The following is a 17059-nucleotide window of genomic DNA, read 5'->3' on the forward strand; positions in this document are numbered from 1 at the left end:
GTATAAATATTTATAAATTAATATTGTGTATAGAATATTTATAATTAATTATAAATACTTATAATTGTGTATAATATAATCTTGCGTATCAAAATAAGAAAGAACTTAGAAAAAGCTGATTTAGTTTATTTTTTAATTAATTTTTTTTTAAAGACAATAATAGAAACAGTGCCCCTGGTTCTATTAATGGCGTCAAAACTTGTATATTGAATACGATAAAGAAGGAATTGAATATTCGTGTGTGTTTAACAAGTATATATGATTTTTTAATATTTGAGGGACAAAGATATGCAGAAGAATTTAAAATATTATTTAATTGAATCAGTTACTTTTGAAGCGCTGTAAATCTTGCGTATCAAACTAGGAAAGAACTTAGAAAAAGCTGATTTAGCTTTGCTTTACAATTAAATTTTTTTAAAGACAACAATAGAAACAGGGCCGCTGGTTCTATTAACCCTTTCAGACCTGAACCAAGAAGGAGTTGCGTAAAAATTCTGAAAATAGCAGAGAGTGATCCTGGAGGTTCAACTAGAACAGGTTTATTTTTTTTAAATTTTTATTTCATTCCATATCCAAAATGTGAATGGTTACCATATGGTCACGTCAGGTATATACAGATACTATTTTAGGTGAAAATTTGTGAAACAGTTGCGATCTGAGTTCAAACACAGTCGAACTTTGCACTTCGAACACATGATTCGACTGGTTCCATCCCTAACGCACTTCTCATAGCGACACCTTCCCTTTTCAGTCGTATCCGGAAAATGCGAGGTCTGGTCAAACCTCTCTGATTCCGAAGGCATCCCGTCTCGCGAGGTAGTCGTATTGCGCATGGTCACTGATAAGGATGGTCTTCCAACTCGAGGACTTTGAGATACGCCGGTAAGAACCAACCCACGAGCAATGTCCATTTTGAAGTACAGCAGAGACATGTGCTGAACATTGATCTGCTTACACTGTCGGCGGTGTATCAGCCAGGCGTTATTCACAGCCATGTCAAAGAAGTAGTACACAATCCTCATATACCATTTCTTAGAGTGAATGTCAGTCCTCTAAAGTTCCAGGAGCATGTCAGCAAGATCTACGCCCTCCATTGATTTGTTGTAGTCACGGACGATTCGGGGGCGATCAACTTCGACGTATTTCCGTGTTGTGCCATCCCATCTCTGACACTTATCAATTGGGGTGACTGCACAGTATAAAGAAGCCAAATGGACTGGTTTGTTGTCATACCATTTCACTACCGATACTTCTGAATGTCTTTCAAAACGGAAGTCCACCGACCCTCGTCCTTTCTTCTTCATGCTGGCGTCGGTATCTAGAACAGCACCCCTCATTCTGTTGCTGCGTATCGTACCACATGACTCGATGCCATATTCAACCCGGAGCTTGTGAATGAGATCGATGCCAGTATAGAAGTTATCAAAGAACAACTTGAAGTTCATGAACCTTGGCAGATTTTCTACAAGCCGAAGGACAACGTCAGTACCTTGGCCAAGTTCAGAAATTTCAACAGCTCCTCTTCCTGTATATATCTCTATGTCATACACTATTCCGCTGATGCCGGCTCTCGTGAAAACCTTTACACCCCACGAGTGGGGCTTGTCCTTCAAGTACTGTCGAAATCCAATTGTTCCTTTGAATGGGATCATCTGTTCGTCAATACTTTGGATCTCTTCAGGGTCTATTTTTTTCAGATTCTCCCTGAATGCGTCGTATAGTCTTCTGATCTTGAACAGTTTATCTGGACCAACCTCCCCTTTCGGTATCATTAAGGTGTCATCGCAAATGTGGAAAAAAAACCTCAAGCTGATGAACCTATCTCTGCTCATGGTATCAGCCACCGGGGAATATCGTATTCCATTCTCCCAGTACATTCTAATAGCCGGAAGTTTGAGAATGCTCATAAGCATTTGAACTCCAAGAAATCTGCGCAGCTCTTCAAGGGAAAATTTCAGAGCAAGATTTTTCTTTCTCATGGCATTCAGATTCGTTTGGTCCACAATGTTTGAAAGAATGTCTTCTGTGATAAACATTCGGAAGAGATCAAGGGGCGTTTGTACCTCGTCATAGTGTGGCATAGAACCCTTCCATGTAATATTTCGAGGTTCGGGCTCCGTTTTTATCCACTTGTATTGCTTTGCCTCCTTCGCTACCTTCTTTTTTGCTACTGGTTTTGCCGTGACCTGAGGAGCATCAGTTGGAGTTACTAGACCGGCCACTGCTTGGGAAGGAGCATTTTTTTGAGCTCTTGTAAGGACAAAGGGTTCAGCAGCTGCAGTAACTGTTGCTGACTGTATTGCAGAAGAAGCTGACACTGGTGCTGATGATGTGCTTGAAGAACTGTTTGACGCTGTTGTATCATTCAAGCCCGGGAGAGGCAAATCGAATTGATCCGTGTCATCGCCATTGTCTAACTCGAACCTGCCAAGCATTGCTAAAGGGATGTCATCTGTGTGGTCGATATCTTCATCTCTTCCGTCTTCATTGCCATAACAGCTGAGAGAACGTAAAGGCTGAAATTCTTGATCTGGATTGCCTGGAGCCCAGTTTGGGTCGTCGTCGTCGGAAGAGATATCGAGATCTGAATCACAATCAGGTATGAATAAAAGCCTTGCTGCTTCTTCTGCAGTCATTTTCTTGGTAACTCTTCTACTACTTTCCTTGATCACGTCTCTCTTCCAAGGGCTTGGGACCATGACCTCTCATGGAGTCAGAGCTCGTGCTTGGATCAGCTGAAAAGAAATTCAAGGCAAGTACATCACTTAATAATAACAATAATAATAGTATATTGCAATAAAATAGGCCATTGGCCTCAACACTTGCCTGAGGCATCCCACAAAATAGGTTTTTTACCCTTGTTTCAGTAAAAAGGAGGAACAGAAAGAAAATGTGCCTATTCCCGATCATAAAAAGGACTTGCTGCCTCGTTTGCTGTACAAATCTGCCTAGGTATGGTTTGGCACTGAATGCCTGACGTGACCATTTGGTAACCGATCGTTAGCAACCTTGTTTGCGGCTAAACTACAGCTCAGAATTAGACTAGTGATATCTCATTCGAAAGAACGCATTCTTAGCTACAAAATAAGATCATAATCAGGCTCTGAACTTACCAGAAACGTCCAGGTCATCGAGGTCGAAATCTGCACCTTTCCTCTTTTTCGACATTTTATATTTTGTCTTAACTTGGACGCTCGCTCGACCGCTCAGGTAAAGCCTTGAGGGACAATAAATTCAAACGCGACAGAGTCAAGCAAGCGCTATCTAGTGGAAAAGAAATCACGGTTGTGACTTTGTCGAGTCGAGAGAAAAAAAAATAGGAGGCGAGCGGTATCCGTATGGTGACCACAGGCATGAAAGGGTTAATGGCGTAAAAACTTGTATTTTAAACACGATAAAGAAGGAATTGAATATTTGTGTATGCTTAACAAATGTATATAACTTTTGAATATTTGAGGGACAAAAGATATGAGGGACAATATTTGAGGGACAAAGATATGCAGAAGAATTTAAAATATTATTTAATTGAATCAGTTACTTTTGAAGCGTGGTAAATCTTGCATATCAAACTAGGAAAGAACTTAGAAAAACTAATATAGTTTTGTTTTACAATTAAATTTTGAAAGGAGAACAATAGAAACAGGACCGCTGAGAGCTGAGACTGGGCCATGGAAAACATTTGTTTTTACCCGAATCCCTCTTCTCTCCTTTCTGTTGGATTAAATTCGCAATATAGTCTAAATTTCCGCATAAACGAAAAAAGACCTCACCATCGTTGATTTTTGGGTCTCGCGGTCCCCCCTTGTCCTTTCATGAAAATCAAAATCAGAATACCTTGGAACGAGACAAGGGGGAGAGGTAGGTATTTATGTAAGATTTTTTTCCGGACATGAGGGGCTAATAATCAAAAGATAATTTTATATGATAATTTGAATAAGAACTGACTAGAAACTAGGGTAAAACTTTGTAACTTGGATGGAGGCCTCGGGACAAACTTCCCTCTTCGAGCAACCTTGGGGCGAAGACAAGGAACGATCTTCTCCCATTTCAAAATATTCCAGATTTTATCAACTTGTTCCGTTCACCGTTACAGCATCCACATAATTCGGATTCTTTATAATTAAAAAAAATATATTTAATTCTTTTTTTGTCTTTTGGTAAAATTCCTTCTTCTCCCTAAATAATTTCCTGCATACCTATCAGAACCAGTCGGGTCAAGTCACAAAAGTATAGGGGAAAGGGGGAAAAACATATTTTTAATCTAAGGAGCGGTAATTTTGCTAGATTTTTATAATGAAAATACGAACAAAAAATTTCAAAGAGAATAACCATAAGAAGTATTTTAAAATCTCTAATCCTTTCCCTCACTCCTTCCCCTTTGCTGCTCACTGCCTCTCTCTCAATTCACGCACCGGGTCAGAACTAGCAATCAGAGGCAACGTTGTAGCACTGCCTAAGTTGAGAGCCAAGAGCATTGAATACATTATTTCTGTGGAACCATAAGCTATATTGGACCCATCAGCCATATTGGAACCATAAGCCTTTAATACCTCCAATATTTTATAAAATAAGAAAATAAATAGTACATTGAGCGATAAGGCTTCAATTTGACGTTTTTTTCAGATCACTTCATAAAATAGGAATTGTCGATGAAACTTCGAAGGGGGTTCATTTGAAGGCTCTTCGATGGGGGAAGGGGGTTCATTTGAAGGCTCTTCGATGGGGGAAAGGGGTTCATTCGATTTCAAATTGGAAAGTTTTAATTCACTTTTTAAAAGCCGAGAACAATTTGTGAGCAACCAACCCCTACCCAGACCCTTTCTAGCTACCCTATCCCAAAGACATCTGACCAAATTTTGATAGAACTATTTTGTTCAAATAGTTAAAAGGTAGAGTAGATAGAACTCCAGGGATGGTTAGGTCCCACATAACCCCTGGGGCAAGCGCTTCAAGTTATTAAAGTTGGCCATTGTTCACATGCATATTTTGTTTTTAGGTAAGGGCTAACAACTAGGCCCGTGCTGGTTATCAAACAGTTCGTGGTAACGAACTGTAGTAAGGAGTGACCCGGCTCAATAGTAAACGAAACTCTAAAAAACGGAATTTTGATACTAAAAGATACATCAAAAGAATCGGATTTTCATGCTGATTTTAAATATATACGTTTCATCAAATTTAGTCTTTGTCATCAAAAGTTACGAGCCTGAGAAAATTTGCATTATTTTGGAAAATAGGGAAAAAAAACCCCTAAAAGTCATAGAATCTTAACGATCCCTTCTCCACGCCCTGCTCTTTACGCTAAAGTTTTTTAATGTTTAATAAAGTAGAATTGAGAGAAAGAGTCAAACTTTAGCGTATAGAGCGGGACGTTGAGAAGGGAACAGCCCGTTTCATACACGGATTAATTTCTGTTCGTCTTAAGTTTTAATGTTGCTCCTTACTTTCAGTTAAAAAAACTAGTTTTTTTTTACTTCATTCCTGAAAGAGAGCGGGACAGAATGGTTCATTGCGCATCGGGTGCTAAAGCGAAAAACCGAACTCTTTCTTTTAACTATAGCAAACATTTTCAAAATGCAGCGACACCTCCTCGCCTGAAACCGTTATTGCATTAATCCAGCAAGAGGTTGAGGTGCATACCTCAACCTGTTTTTGAGGCTTTCTTTTTATCTATCCCCTGTTATTTGCTCAACATTTTCATCATTATATATGAATCTATAAATAAACGTTCCGAACGTTTAAACGTTAAAAAATAAACGTTCAAATTTTTCCAATTTTAAATGCAAATTTAAAATTTAAGTTCTAAATTGCAAATTTTTTGCAACTTAGAGGACACAGAAGACTTGGCCACCTTCATTGGAAATTTATTTTACATTTAGGCAAGATTAAAGAAGGAAATTTACATTAAGACTTTGAATAAGCTTTGTCATTGAACTCTCTCCGAAAAAATGTAGAGAATAACCCGGAAGTTCATGATTTTGTTTTGTATAAATATGTCGGTTTCAATTTTAATACTTTAGTATTTCTACTGATGACGATCGCTGTTTATGTGATCGAAATATTTATACTTTTGTACCTGTTATCGCTGTATATACATGGATTTATCCCCATTTAAACGTTTATTTGTTAACCAATAAAAATTAAATCAATTCCTATCTAGTACAAATTTTGACCTTCTTGAGGGGGGATGGACTTGCCCAAATACAGACCATCTTAAATTCGTCCCTGACTTAATCCATACTACAATTAGAAATTAGACAAAACTGCATAGAATCATCACTCGAAACAAACACAAACCTTGTAAAGGTTTGAAGTGAGATGCGGTTTATTTATAATGAAAATGATACGTCATTCTAAAGGTTCCATCAAACAGTTCGTGGTAACGAACTGTAGTAAGGAGCGACCCGGCTCAATAGTAACCGAAACTCTAAAAAACGGAATTTTGATACCAATAGTCACATCAAAAGAATCACATTTTAATGCTGATTTTAAATATATAAGTCTTATCAAGTTTGGTCATACCCATTAAAAGTTACGCGCCTAAGAAAATTTGCCTTATTTAAAAAAATTGGGGAAAACCCCCCTAAAAGCCATAGAACCTTGACAAAAATCACACCATCAGATTCGGCATGTCAGAGAACCCTACTGTAGAAGTTTCAAGCTCCTATCTATAAAAATGTCGAATTTTGTATTTTTTGCCAGAAGATAGATCACGGATGTGTGTTTATTTGTTTGTTTTTTTTTCCCCAGGGGTGATCGTATCGACCCAGTGGTGGTCCTAGAATTTCGCAGGAGAGCTCATTCTAACGGAAATTAAAAGTTCTAGTACCCTTTTTAAGTGACCAAAAAATTCGAGGGCACCTAGGCCCCCTCCCACGCTCATTTTTTAACCAGCTCACTGGATCAAAATTTTGAGCATATTTGTTCATTTTGTTCAGCATAGTCACAATGGTATCGCAATCCCCAAATTTTGGGGACGACTTAATCCCCACAGTCCCCGGGGGAGTGGCTGCAAGTTACAAACTTTGACCATTGTTTACATATAGTAATGGTTATTGAGAAGTGTACAGACGTTTTATATATGTGGGAGGGGATTTTTTTGGTTTGGGGATGGGGTTGAAGGGAGGGGGATATGTGGGAGGATCTTTCGTTGGAGGAATATGTCATAAGGGAAGATAAATTCAATGAAAAGGGCGCGGGATTTTCTAGCATTACCATAAAAAAAAACAATGAAAAAATAAACATGAAAAAGTTTTTTTGATTGAAAGTAAGGGGTAGCATTAAACGAACTGAGATTATTACGCATATGAGGGGTTCTAAATATACTTTAGCATAAAGAGCGATGTATTTAGGAGAAGATAAATACCTCGCTCTTTGTGGTAAAGTATATTTAGTAATTTCATCTATTTATTCTACGGCCTTTCTGATTCAGGGATCATTCTTAAAGAATTAGGACAAAACTTAAGACTTAGTGTGAAGAGCGAGGTATTAACGAGGGGACAAACCCCCTCATATACATAATAAAAATATAAGAATATAAAAGTTTGTTACGTAAGTTAATTCTTAAGTTACGTATATTTTTTACTAATAAAAATGTTCGTTGAAAATTAAAATTCTAGTTGCCTTTTTAAGTAACCGAAAAATTGGAGGGCAACTAGGCCTCCTTCCCCACCCCTTATTTCTCAAAATCTTCTGATCAAAACTAAGAGAAAGCCATTTAGCCAAAAAAAGAATTAATATGCAAATTTAATTTTAATAATTTATGTGCGGAGAGCCAAAATCAAACATGCATTAATTCAAAAACGTTCAGATATTAAATAAAATAAAACAAGTTTTTTTTTTTAACTAAAAGTAAGGAGCGACATTAAAACTTAAAACGAACAGAAATTACTCCGTATATAAAATGGGTTGTCCCCTCCACAATCCCTCGCTCTTTACGCTGAAGTTTGACTCTTTGCCACAATTCTACTTTTTAAAACAATTAAAAACTTTAGCGTAAAGAGCGAGGCATTGCGAAGGGGACAACCCATTTCATATACGGAGTAATTTCTGTTCGTTTTAAGTTTTAATGTCGCTCCTTACTTTCAGTAAAAAAAAAACTTGTTTTTTTCTATTTAATTGCTTGTAGGACACATCAAACATTGAATTAAACTTGGTCTTTAGATATTGAAGATTCGTTAATAAGTATTATTTATAGTGAAAAATCACAAACGATAATACGCTAAACTAATCTCATTAAGGGCTCCTTGGCCCGTACAGACAGAATAAACATTGGATTAAACTCGGTTACTAAACAGTCAAAATTTATTTGCAATATGTATTCACGATGAGACCCACATTCGCCATTCTGATACCCCCCCTCCCCCATAGGCTCCATGGCCTGTAAGAGCACATTGAATATTGAGCTAATCCTACCCATGAAACATAGAAATGAGAACCGTGTAATAGCGCATGAAACAGATTCACATTTCCCATCTCTATGACCACGGTTCGTTCCTGCCTATTACATGAAGCATTTCAACAAATTTAGGTTTTTTTTTGGTTATATGTTTCCATCAACAGATTTACTTTCAAGCCTAAAAAAGTAGATTTTAAATGTTAAAGAGATGCTACGGAAGCTTCAGAATTCTGAAGAAATATTTTTGTCAGTTTCTGAATTAAAATTTCTCTTTAAATTGTATCTATACATCTTTAAAAATTAACGATGATAAAAATAAATGTGTGTATCATTTATTTCAGATAAAACCTGAATTTAGAAATTAATCATTGCTGATATTACCAGGGCTACTATTGGACTTAAACTGTATTAATGCTTGGGGAATGCACCAACGACATTTGGGTCCTCTTGGTATTTTTAATCCCTCTTGCCCTGTAAATATCACAATTTTACCTTCAAGAGGGATTTGCCCTGAAAAAGCACGCCCTATATCTACCCCTGGTACTGCTAGAGTAAATTTAAAGTGGATTTTAATGCTAGGTGGATATACTAAATGATATTTTGTATATGTTTTAGCCAATGCACTAGCGGTTTTATTTGCAAAGCAGTGGTTCAAATATTGCATTTTGGTTAGTTCAACATCACCCACAGCAAGCCCAGAAAGTTACGACTTAATACTCCAAGCCAAGCTGCATCCACACGTGTGTTTCAACTTATTTAAACTTTCCCGTTAGTATTAGTCAAAATTTTCAACCTCATAAAGACCCATACTGGCTAACCTAAAAGAGAGCGGGACAGAAATAGTTGAGTGTCTAATCGAGGGTCTAAAGACAAATGACTAAACCATTTTTTTTAATTATAGTAAACACCTTCAAAATACGCCAACACATACTCGACTGGGACCGCTATTGCATTATTAAGCAGGAGGTTGTAGCTATTCACTTTTTTTTAGTTAATCCACTTTGTTTGTCCAGAATTCCATCATTGGATATGAATTTATAAAAAAAACTTTCATTAAGCTCCGTACGCTGAGGATGGTACATGTTATAGTCGAAAATCACTGAGAATAGACATTTTATTTATTTTTCATTTCATTTTATTTTTATTTCATTTTTTTGCTATTGCACTCTGAGAAGTCTGTTTCCGTTTTACGATCAAACCCTTCAACTTCATTTCGTTCAATTTCTTTGTCCACCATATACTGGCAACGCGTTACCAGTATATGGTAACGCGTTTGAGTAACTCTCAAACGCGTTAGTCATGTAGTTTTACACAGTAGATTTCCTGCTTCGCTGGCCCAAGCAAACATAACATATACCAATTTTTCTATATGTTTACTTTTATCAACGGTAGTGATGCTCAAAACTAAAAAACTAAAAAACTAAAAACTTCGTAAAAAACTAAAAGTTTTAGTTGCCTTTTTAAGTAACCAAAAAATTGGAGGGCATCTGAGCCTCCTCCCCTGCTCCTTTATTCTCAAAATCGTTTGATCAAAACTATGAGAAAGCCCTTTAGCCAAAAAAAATAAATATGCAAATTTTGTTTTAGTTATTCATCTGCAGAAAGCCGAAATCAAAACATGGATTAACTCAAAAACGTTCAGAAATTAAATAAAAAGAAACAAGTTTTTTTTTTAATGAAAGTAAGGAGCGACGTTAAAACTTAAAACGAACAGAAATTACCCCATATATCAAAGGGGTTGTTCTCTACTCAACGCCCTGCTCTTTATGCTAAAGTTTTTACTGTTTTAAAAAGTAGAGTTGAGAGAAAGTCAAACTTCAGCGCAAAGAGCGCGGCGTTGAGGAGGGAACAGCCCTTTCATATACAGGGTAATTTCTGTTCGTTTTAAGTTATAATGTTGCTGCTTACTTTCAGTTAAAAAAAACTTGCTTTTTTTTATTTAATAGCAAAAAAAACTTGCTTTTTTTTATTTAATAGTAAAAAAACTTGTTTTTTTTTAAATTTAGTAGTACAAAAACTTGAGTTAACTGTGCAAAGCGGATTAGTTGCCACCAACGTTAACTGGAATTACATACACGTGGATATGGACCAATTGCTGACTCCATATTGCACAAGAAAGCAAGAACCATAAATGTTTAAACAACAGGGAGCTGGGAGAGCTTGTTTAAAATCCGCCTCACTAATGCTCCTGCAGCCTCCAGCCCCTTACGGACGACCACCTAACTAACTATAGAAATTGGATGGCCAATGGAGGCGCCATAGCCCATTTACAGAGGGCAATCCACATATATTACTCAAGAGTACCAGCGCCATGCTAACTAATGCAACCAATGTTTTGACAGCAGAGTCTGCCATGCTGATGACTTCCCATTAATGATGGTTTATTCTTTTGTTTTTAAATTAAGGCAAAGAAAATAAAGAAAAGATACTTCAAAGAGCATATACATTTGATCCCAGCCGTAGACAAGCTCCTGTGAAATTAATTTTTCAACAGTGAAAATGAATATATTTCCAAAAATCTTGTTTTCTAAAATGGATATTGCTGTCATACCACAGCCTAAGTAAACAGCAAAGTAAGCACAATTAATTTATTTCACCAAGGCCCTTTGTATAGAAGGAGTTGTCATGTAAACTTTTGAAGGAGCTCTCAGCCTCCCTCCCCTACCAATCAATTCCCCATAAAATTTCAATCAAAATTTTAAGATAACCATTTTGTTCAAAATTATTGAAAGGTCCAGTAACTATGTCTCTTGGAATCTCCCCATCCCCCACCACAGCCGTCAGTACAAGTGCTGTAAATTATGTAATGCACCATTCTGTACATATAGTATTTGTTATTGTGAAAGGTAGGCATGTTTGAACTTTGGCATCCAAAAAGCCATGGGTATTCAGGTAAACCTTTCAGAGAGTCTTGAGGAGGTTGTTCACCTGAATCAAAACACTCTATTTGCATATGCGTTGTCAAAAGGGCATAACTCAGGAATTGCTGAGTGCATTAATTTGGAACTTTTAGGCAATATGAGGGGTATGAACAATTGGCTAAAATGGCAGTATTTGCTCAACCGCTACTACCACTAGTGCTAATACCACTACTACTGCAACTACTCCTACTGCTACCACTACTACTTCTAGAATTACTACCACTACAGCTATTGCTTTTGCAGCAAGGACTAGCAAGCATGAGTGTATAGAGTGGATGTGATCAATATTGCCAAGGATAAACAACACAGCACTCGTACGGGATTCTGATTATTGGATAATTTTCTGGGCTTGGTTTGTTTTGATGGGCGTTTTCGGGCTGAAAAACCTCTTCCTAGCTAATTTATCTACTATGGGCTGCCTCCTCGTAGTAGCATAATATTTGTAGGCATGAATATATAATGAGTCGGAGGTAATAGGCTTGGGACTGTCTGTGCAGGATTTCGACTCTTGTTGATAGAAGAGCATCGCCAAGTGCTGAAAACCATGTTGTGACCAAGATGGGCCCAGGATTGCACAAAGCCTCCATACATACTGGAGGTCCCAGGGACTTCTTGCTGTCCGGTTCTAAGGCGGCTTAAGCGCTTCGGTGTAGACTTGAGAAGATATGTTGGTCCCCATCCTGCACTGGTATCCGGGATCACTGCTTTTCTTGAGGCCAAAATAATTTCAAAGATTTAAAGAACATGAAAATTGGAACTTGGAATGTTACGACGTTAAAAAATGACTATCGCATCGACATTTTGACTGACGAATTCAGACGGTTTGAACTGGATTTATTAGGAGTTTCAGAAACTCATATCCCAGGGGTAGGAAGCATGAAATTAGGTGACATAGAATTTGTTTACTCAGGAAGGAAGGATGGGGTACATAGACAGGGAGTAGGGCTCATGATGAATAAGGAAGCTGCTAAGTCTTGTTTAGGCTGGGAAGGTATTAATAATAGAATACTAATTGCTCATTTTATGACTAAAAAGTTTAGGGTATCAGTTATAGTAGTATATGCCCCCATTGAACCAACTGATGGAGATACTAGTGACTCAGATGAATTTTACTTACAGTTACAGGAGCAAATAGACAGGGTACCAGGTAGAAATATGGTGTTTTTGCTAGGAGATTTTAATGCCCAGGTTGGTAGAAATAGGGATAGATGGTATCCTAGCCTAGGTAATTTTGGTGTAGGAAAAGAAAACAGTAATGGCTATAGGCTTTTGCAATTTTGTAGGTATAACAACCTAGTTATAACCAATACAGTGTTTGGTCACAAAATGGCCCATAAGTTGACATGGTATTCACGTGATGGTAAGACAGCAAACCTTATTGATTATGTTATTGTAAACAGAAGACTAGCAGGATCAATACAAGATACTAGGGTGTATAGGAGTGCCGTTATTGATGTTAAAAGTAAAGATCACCATCTAGTAGTGTCTAAGGTTAATTTAAAGCTGAAATTTCGGAAGAGTAACTCCCTCCCGGGAAGTTATGATGTTGGTAGACTTCAGAATGAAAATTTGAGAAAAAAATTCCAGGAACAGTTGAGTACTAAACTTGACGGTTTAAAATTTGACAATGTGGAAGATGGATGGAATAATTTCAGAAAAACAATTTGTGAAGCTGCTGATGGTGTCCTAGGGAAGAGTGCTAAGACAGCAACTAGGAATATTAGTGAAAAAGCTTTAGGTTTAATAGAGAGTAGAAGGGGTTTGTATAAGAATTATCTGAGCGATAGGTCGTATGAAAACAAAAGGAATGTAAAGAAAGTGGAGAAAGCATTAAAATATGAACTAAGGAGATGTGAAATGGAGGCGATGGATAAAATTGCTGAGGATCTGGAAGATGCGGCTAGACGGCATAATAGTAAAATATTATACTGGCATGTTAATAAATTGAAAGGGAGTAGCCGATCCGGACTAGTCCCAGTTAAAGATAGAAATGGAGTCACAATTAGTGATAAGGAAAAAGTTAAAGAAAGATGGGTGGAACATTTTGAGAATGTGCTAAACCGAGATACAGTTGCAGGAAAAGATATAGATGAAAATGAAAAAGTTTGTGATACCTTGGATGTGAAGGAAGATTTGTTTAGTGAGGAAGAATTAGCGACAGTACTAGAAGGATTAAAAAATAATAAGGCACCAGGTGCTGATAGTATGATTAATGAGTTCCTTAAATATGGTGGCTCTGAGGTTAGGAATAAGCTACTGAAGATTATGAACAAGATTTTTGAAAAAGGGGAAGTACCCAATGATTTTAGGAAAACCTTAATTAAATCACTGTATAAGAAAGGTGACAAGAGTGAATGTCGGAATTATCGAGGCATTAGTCTGGTCTCTGTAGGTAGCAAATTACTGAGTAATATGATACTTTTTAGACTGAGACATGCTGTAGACAAAGTTTTAAGGGAAGAACAATGCGGTTTTAGAAAAGGTAGAGGATGTGTCGACCATGTTTTCACTCTTAGGTTAATAATTGAGAAGTCCCTTCGTTGTCAAACACCTTTGGTCCTTAGTTTTATCGATTATGAGCAAGCTTTCGATTCTGTTGATAGAACAGCGTTAACAAAGGTCTTATCGTTATATGGTATACCAGAAAAATACATTAAAGTGATTTGCGCTATGTACGAGAATAATACTGCTGCGGTTAAGGTAGGAAATGAGGTTAGCAACTGGTTTTGTATTAAATCAGGAGTTAAGCAGGGTTGTGTTCTATCCCCCTTTATATGGATCATTTTGATGGACTTCGTCTTAAGGAGCACAGGAAAGGCAATTGGAGACCATGGAATCAAATGGGGAGGAAGAACGCTCCTGGACTTAGATTATGCTGATGATTTAAGCATATTAGATGAAAGTGTGAGCAAAATGAATGAATTTTTAGAGGTTTTACGAGTTCAGGGTGCTAAAATAGGCTTGAAAATTAATGTTAAGAAGACTAAGTCACTAAGGTTAGGAATAAGTGAAGATGAACAGGTGACCTTAGGTAACGAAAAGATTGATCAGGTTGGGAGCTTCAGTTACCTTGGTAGTATTATTAGTAAAGATGGTGGGAGCAGTGAAGATGTTAAAAGTAGAATAGCTAAAGCTCAGGGTGTTTTTTCACAGTTAAAAAAAGTTTGGAAGAATAGAAAGATAAGCCTACAAACCAAGATTAGAATATTGGAAGCTACAGTGATGACAGTGGTCAAATATGGCTCTGAAGCATGGACACTCCGAAAAGCAGATGAAAATTTACTAGAAGTTTTCCAGAGAAATTGCCTACGGATTGTTCTGGGTACCCGGCTGACTGACCGTATTTCAAACAGTAGGTTGTACGAAAAGTGTGGTTCAATCCCGCTTTCTGGGGCTATAATAAAAGAAAGGTTGAGATGGCTAGGCCACGTTCTATGGATGAAGGATGACAGATTACCGAAGATTGTCCTTTTTGGCCAACCGTCTGGGGGTACACGGAAAGCAGGTCGTCCTTGTCTGGGTTGGGAGGATGTCATAAATAAGGATTTAAAGGAAATGGGAACTTCCTGGGAGGGTGTAAAGAGGGAGGCTTTAAATAGATTAGGTTGGAGGAGGAGCGTGCGTAGCTGTGTTGGCCTCAGGCGGCTTGGTGCTGCAGTGAGTTATTAGTAGTAGTAGTAGTAGTTTATTAGCATATGTTAGATTTAACAATGAGGGACCCAAAGAGGAAATGCTTTTTGCTAGAAGTCCTACAACAGACACAAAAGGTGAAACAATTTTTAATGAAGTTGCTACTTATTTCAAGGAAAACAATGTCCCACTTAAAAATATAATTGCTTGTGCTACTGATGGTGCACCATCTATGACAGGCAGATACAAAGGTTTTATTGCACATTAAAAAAAAAAAACAGCCCTAGAAGTATATTGTATTCACTCTGTGATACACCATCAACACTTAGTTACAAAGAAAATGAGTGCATGTCTGCATGATGCCCTTTCTGTTGTAATAAAAGTAGTAAACTATATAAAATCAAATTCTGTCCAAGACTGCCTTTTTTGTGAATTCTGTAAGCAAAATGGAGAAGAGTTTGAGTGGCTTGTATTACATACAAAGGTGAGATGGCTATCAAAGGGGAGTTGTCTTAAGTGTTTCATTGCTTATCAGTTTTTATCATTACTTATCAGATATATTTGAAAAACTTAATACACTTAATAAACATCTCCAAGGAAAGATCTGATATCTAGTAAAAGTGCTATTGCTGCTTTTCCAAGAAAACTACAGCTGTATAAGAATAATATCAGGCATCGTGTATTTAAACAGTTTCCTTGTTTGGCCTGTGTTAGCAGCAATTTGCAAGAAGAAAATCTTGCATTATATGGTGAATATTCGGAAAATATACATGAAGATATGCAAACTCGGTTTAGTGACCTACTCAGGATGGATATACTGATTTAGGTTTCAGTTCCTTTCAAAGTTAATGTTGCCAAAATAGAATTGTCTTTGCAAGAGCCCCTCATCGAATTAACAAGTGATGAAATAACACGTGCAAAATCCAAAGATGAAAAGTACAATATATGGAAAACAACCGACATTGCTACAAAGTACCCTTTGCTCTGGGATAAAGTGCAGTTCTACATTTGCTTTTCCTATCTTATCTTGTTGAAGCGGGATTTAGTTGTGTTTCTCAAATTTTATCAAAAGCTCACAATAGACTTGACTATTTTCAATAGACGTGAAAAGGGGTGATCTTCAACTATCATTAACATCAATAGAACCAAATTTAAAGAAATTTGTCAAGAAGCATCAACCACAGGGATCTCATTAAAGAAACATGTCTTTTCCTTTTTTTTAATCACACAATTAATTTCAACTCTTTCTTGTATTCACTTTACAAAAATAATGTTGGATTGAATTAAACTACCCGAGGAGCTCTACTCTCCATGATTTTGAGTTGCTTGCCCAGGGAAGAAACAATGTAATATTGAAGTTATTATCACAATAATAGGAATAATAACAATAATTATTATTATTATATTTTATTTGTATTAAACTAATTTTTATTTAAAAATAAAGCTTAATCGTATAGCCTACTATTTCTTTGATAATTAAAACCTTAAAATTTATTTTAGTGAAGAATAGAAAATTGTTCTTATGTCCAATAGCTATGAAGGGGTCCACCAAGATAAAAAGAAGAGAAAAGGGGTCCATGGGTAAAAAAAAGGTTGAGAACCACTGCTCTAGACTTAACAATTTCACATGCTTATTCCATTTAAAAAAATACGTAACATTGACGTCACTTATCCTCGATAATCTTTTTTTTCGGTAAACGCTTGGATTAGTCAGATAAGTAATCGGACAAGCAAAAGAACATGGGGCGTGAAATATTAAGATAGATATTGGCAACAATGCAATATTCTAACTAAATCCTAACTAAATATCGGGCTTATATAGCCAAAACATGAGATTTACCTCATAAAACCAAATATTATGAAAATAGATGCTTATTTTCAATCAATCTTAACTTTTAAGATGTTTGTCTGTTATATCTTAAATTTTCAGAAGTTAATTTAAAAAAATTGGAGGCCACTGCTTAGGCTAATAGAATGTCAAGAGAGAAAAAAGGATACATTTTATCAAATATTAAAGATGTTGAAAGCCTTGAATCTCCAAATAAACTTTGCAAAATTGAGGATTATAATCTACTGCAGGATCAGGTAAGATAGCTGATAGACTAGCCTTAAG

The 17059-nt window shown here is 36.7% G+C and overlaps 2 protein-coding genes across 2 annotated transcripts in view; one reads left to right on the plus strand and one right to left on the minus strand.

Moving 5' to 3' along the window:
- Window positions 1-1052: 1052 nt before the first annotated feature.
- On the minus strand, window positions 1053-2636 carry LOC136033335 (piggyBac transposable element-derived protein 3-like). Its single transcript, XM_065714128.1, has one exon. The coding sequence runs from the start codon at window positions 2634-2636 to the stop codon at window positions 1053-1055; it is 1584 nt and encodes a 527-aa protein (XP_065570200.1).
- A 14108-nt stretch (window positions 2637-16744) lies between these two features.
- The window catches only part of LOC136032724 (raf homolog serine/threonine-protein kinase Raf-like), a 116817-nt gene continuing 116502 nt past the window's right edge, over window positions 16745-17059 (plus strand). Inside the window, 1 exon segment of the mRNA XM_065713041.1 lies at window positions 16745-17031. Coding sequence (XP_065569113.1) covers window positions 16921-17031 — 111 coding nt within the window. The 5' untranslated portion in view covers window positions 16745-16920.

Source organism: Artemia franciscana, chromosome 11 (genome assembly GCF_032884065.1).
Source record: "Artemia franciscana chromosome 11, ASM3288406v1, whole genome shotgun sequence".
NCBI classification, from domain to species: domain Eukaryota; kingdom Metazoa; phylum Arthropoda; class Branchiopoda; order Anostraca; family Artemiidae; genus Artemia; species Artemia franciscana.

Bases quoted from the DNA above. Each gene is read 5' to 3' on its own strand.
- LOC136033335 (XM_065714128.1), bottom strand. From the start codon at position 2,636: ATGACTGCAGAAGAAGCAGCAAGGCTTTTATTCATACCTGATTGTGAT.